This window comes from Puntigrus tetrazona, chromosome 3 (assembly GCF_018831695.1).
Source record: "Puntigrus tetrazona isolate hp1 chromosome 3, ASM1883169v1, whole genome shotgun sequence".
Lineage (NCBI taxonomy): Eukaryota > Metazoa > Chordata > Actinopteri > Cypriniformes > Cyprinidae > Puntigrus > Puntigrus tetrazona.
The window spans coordinates 4874802-4878440 of record NC_056701.1 but is presented as its reverse complement, the minus strand read 5'-3'; the positions used below and the strand labels follow the sequence as shown (position 1 = coordinate 4878440).

Below are 3639 nucleotides of genomic sequence, written 5' to 3'. Positions count from 1 at the left end.
TTTTTTTTTTTTTTTTTTTTGGTGGTGGTGGGGGTCTTGGTTTTGCTTTTTATTCTTTTATTAAGTTACTTTCCACGATTTATCGTTAACTGAAATTTTTATAATTTTTGTATGCTAATTATTGCAATTTTAATATTGTAATTTAGACTATAGGTTGCATTTGCGTTACAAAGTGGCATGTATTCTATTAAAAATGAAGTGGACGTAGTCATAAATCTTTGTATTTTTATAATATTTATTGTTAACCGCATGTTTTCCAAAAACTAAAGTGAAAATCTCTTTGATAAAAACTGTTTTTCTTTGATTAGCTAAAATGTTTCTGAGATTTGCAATTTAGTCTTTTATTTTAACTTGTGTTTCAAAGTAATATTTGTAACCTGTATTCTGCCCAGAAATGAAGTGTAAAAAGTTGTGAATTGATTCCAATCCCAACTTCGCCAGCCATTTTGTTTTGTGTGCTTTCTAGCGCGACATAGGTAATATTTCTCCCAGCATGACTATTTTATCTCCAGTGGGAAATCAATACTCACCCCAGCTTCTAAATCATCTTAAAGGGTGTTTCTTTGCAATTTTTGGCTGTCGTAGAAGAGTTAAAGGGACCCGGGTGAATCTTTGCGAAAGTTCCCTTAGCGTCACGGCACGAATCATTGCTATCGCAGCTAATGGCACCGTTAAAGAGCACTTCTTGGGAGAAATCGGAGCCCATCAAATTTATAGGGCCTTTTTTATGCAGTACACCCAGGTCTGAAGGCTTTCTCTCTCTAGACTTATTTCCATAAGTGCCTCGGCTGCAAATAGCACACTCAGTGTGAATTCACAGCCCAGACCCCACTGTCGGTCTGACCTACCGAGCCGCGTGCCAAAAGGACATTGGCTAGAGTACAGTCAGACCTTCTATTCCGATAACTTCCCTTTGCGTCTGAATGCTAATAAATACAGTCGGAAATTTACAGTTAGGCCTGACAGCTGATTTATGTAATCGCAGAAGTCACTTTTATTTAATTTTGCGAATTTGGGATTTTTTTTCGGTCTTAATATACATTTAAAAAAAGGAATTTGTTATTGTTGTGTATTGTTTAAATTGCAACTGCAGTCAGTTAAAGCCTAGAAAGACGGAGTGTTTTTATGACGCATGCAGTTGTCTGTCGGCCTATACTGTGGCAGCAGTCAGCTCTATTGAACCGGCAACACGGTGGCCTCCTGTGTACACACATCAGCATAGGGTTTCACCTGCGAGGCCAGTGTGCAGTTGGCTGGCAGACTGCACGCTCAGCACGGTGATTCCTTGGTACTCCGCACTAGACGTTTTGTATCTCGAGCCTTTAGACTGCAGAAACCGTTTTGGAGAGGCTGTCAAGTGCGCGGTTTCACTGTGGTCATGAAACAAAAGTCTCACGTTCTTGTTCTTCGTGTGTCTTTCTGCAGAAACGGGGCAGTCTGAAAGTCCGAACCAGCCTAGTGAAGGTGACATCAAGGACCAGCCAGAAAATGGTGAGTGTTTATAGCCACGTTTCGCAACATAATCCCAAACCTTATCCAGGTTTTTGGAGCTATGGCCTAATGTTAACACATTTGCTCTAGAGGATCTTTGATGATCGTACATCTTGATATCATAAATCATTTTTTTTCCCAACTATTTTCTGGCGACAAGCAATTTGGGTGACCACACTAGACTCAACAGAATCAATCAAATATCACAGCCAATCAGAAGCGTGTGTGGGAGGGCTCTCTCTGGAAGCGCACTGCTCTCTCAACAAAACTGATATGTTTTTAATGTAATAAATATTAAAACCGTTTTAACATTATTAAACATACTTAGTGAGTGACTAATAACATCTCTGTTATGGGATACACTCTTGGTTAACAGTAAGTTCACAGTTTTAACGGATATCAAACAGTCTTTTAGTATGGCTATAAGGTCACGTAATATGATATTTCAGTTCATATGTTAAACAAAAAAAAAACCCACTATAATAATTTATCCACTGTCATATAGTTCGTATGCTCAGATTACCATGAAAGAGATACCTTTTATCACGTTTTATCGCATCGCATCGCATATAGTTAGGACACGATGTTAAAGTTTGCATGAAATTATAATGATCTATACTTATTTTGTTAGCTCACATTGCTGTTTTTGTGGGAATTAAATTCAAGCCAGAAGTACATCACAGTACAGAAGTAAAACATCTGGTTCACTTACTTGAAAAATAAAGATTATAAATGGTTCCATAAAGAAGGTAACATCCATTGTGCAAAAGGAAAGAGATTAGATCATTTTTTTAATATTAGTAAAATTATTCTTCCATTGCATCGATATTAACGTTCATCGAACCTTTCCATTTAGGAAGGTTCTTTAATTTTATTAAAATGTTCTTCAAAACGGTTTAATAAAGTTCTTTGGGGAGCTAAAGGTGATTTTTCTGTGGCATCACTTTTCATTTTTAAAAGCGTAATACCTTAGCATTGCGCAACAACGTTACATGTAATAACAATGTAACCAAAAAAATGGTTTCACTAAATTGCTTTTTAATAGTGCATGGAAACTGGCCTTGTTCTCGTTAGCTTGTTGAGCTATATAGTGAGAACTAGTTTGCGAATTTTTCACGTCGTCGAAGCTCTGGGACTCGCTCTCTCCTCTGAGAAGATTAGCGCGAGTGTGTTAGTATAAGCCAGAGGTGGGTGATTACTCTTAAGAGGATTGCGTCCGCGTAAACTTGTGCGAAAAGTGGCATGTTTCCAGCGCAGACGGAGAATTGTTCTAAACGGGCTCTTTTAAAACAAACACAGAGCAGCAATTCCGCTGATTTTGTGTGTGTTTACAAATTATTAGCGGACAATGAAACGGTCTGTGTCGACTGATTTACAGTTTGAGAAAACATAAACACGATGATTGAATGGAAACAGTCGCCTGTTTGCTTGAGTTTAAACAGAATGATGTCGAAAAGTCCCGCTTTATCCTCCCTCAAACTCCCCTGGAGCTCTGTTACGTGCGCGTCCCTCAACACTGGATTATAAGGCATATTTTCCTCCTAACTTAAAGATTATCGCAGATGTGCGCCGCGAAGCTTGAGCTATTATTTCCACGCCCTTGTGTGTGACACCAACATCGCCCTGTTTACTCAGATTAGAGGATACAGACAGATGAGCGTGTTCATCTCTCTCATCCTGCATGTAGCTGATATTATCTTTTCATCTCTCTCTCTCTCTCTCATCGTGAACTGAAGATCACCCCTGAGTTCTGCCGATATAGGCTGCACATAATCACTCTGCTAATGTCTTTTTTTCATATTTTCTCTCCCGTACAAACTCGCTCCATCTGGTATCTGTATCTGTCGTCCATGATCTTCGGGATTATTTCCAGTTTTGATCTGTAGCAGTACAGGCTAGTCTCAATTCAGTCCGAGAACCCTGGTTTTCATTCTTTTTGATTCACAAAATAGTTGGTTTTTTTTACTGATTCTTAAAGGGATAGTTCGCCAAAAAAATACTTAAATGATAACTTACACAATACACAAAGAAAAATTATAAAAAATGTGTGCTGTCAAACGATTAATTGCGATTAATCGCATCCAAGTTTTTCTTTACACATATACACACTGTGTGTGTGTGTATATGTGCATATATTTATATATATAT

The 3639-nt window shown here is 38.1% G+C and overlaps 1 protein-coding gene across 1 annotated transcript in view; it reads left to right on the top strand.

The window, feature by feature from the left end:
• LOC122342176 (nuclear factor 1 A-type-like) overlaps positions 1–3639 on the top strand; it is a 43213-nt gene that overhangs the window by 8726 nt on the left and 30848 nt on the right. The window contains exon 3 of the mRNA XM_043235992.1: positions 1426–1491. Coding sequence (XP_043091927.1) covers positions 1426–1491 — 66 coding nt within the window. The remainder of the gene's footprint in view (positions 1–1425; positions 1492–3639) is intronic.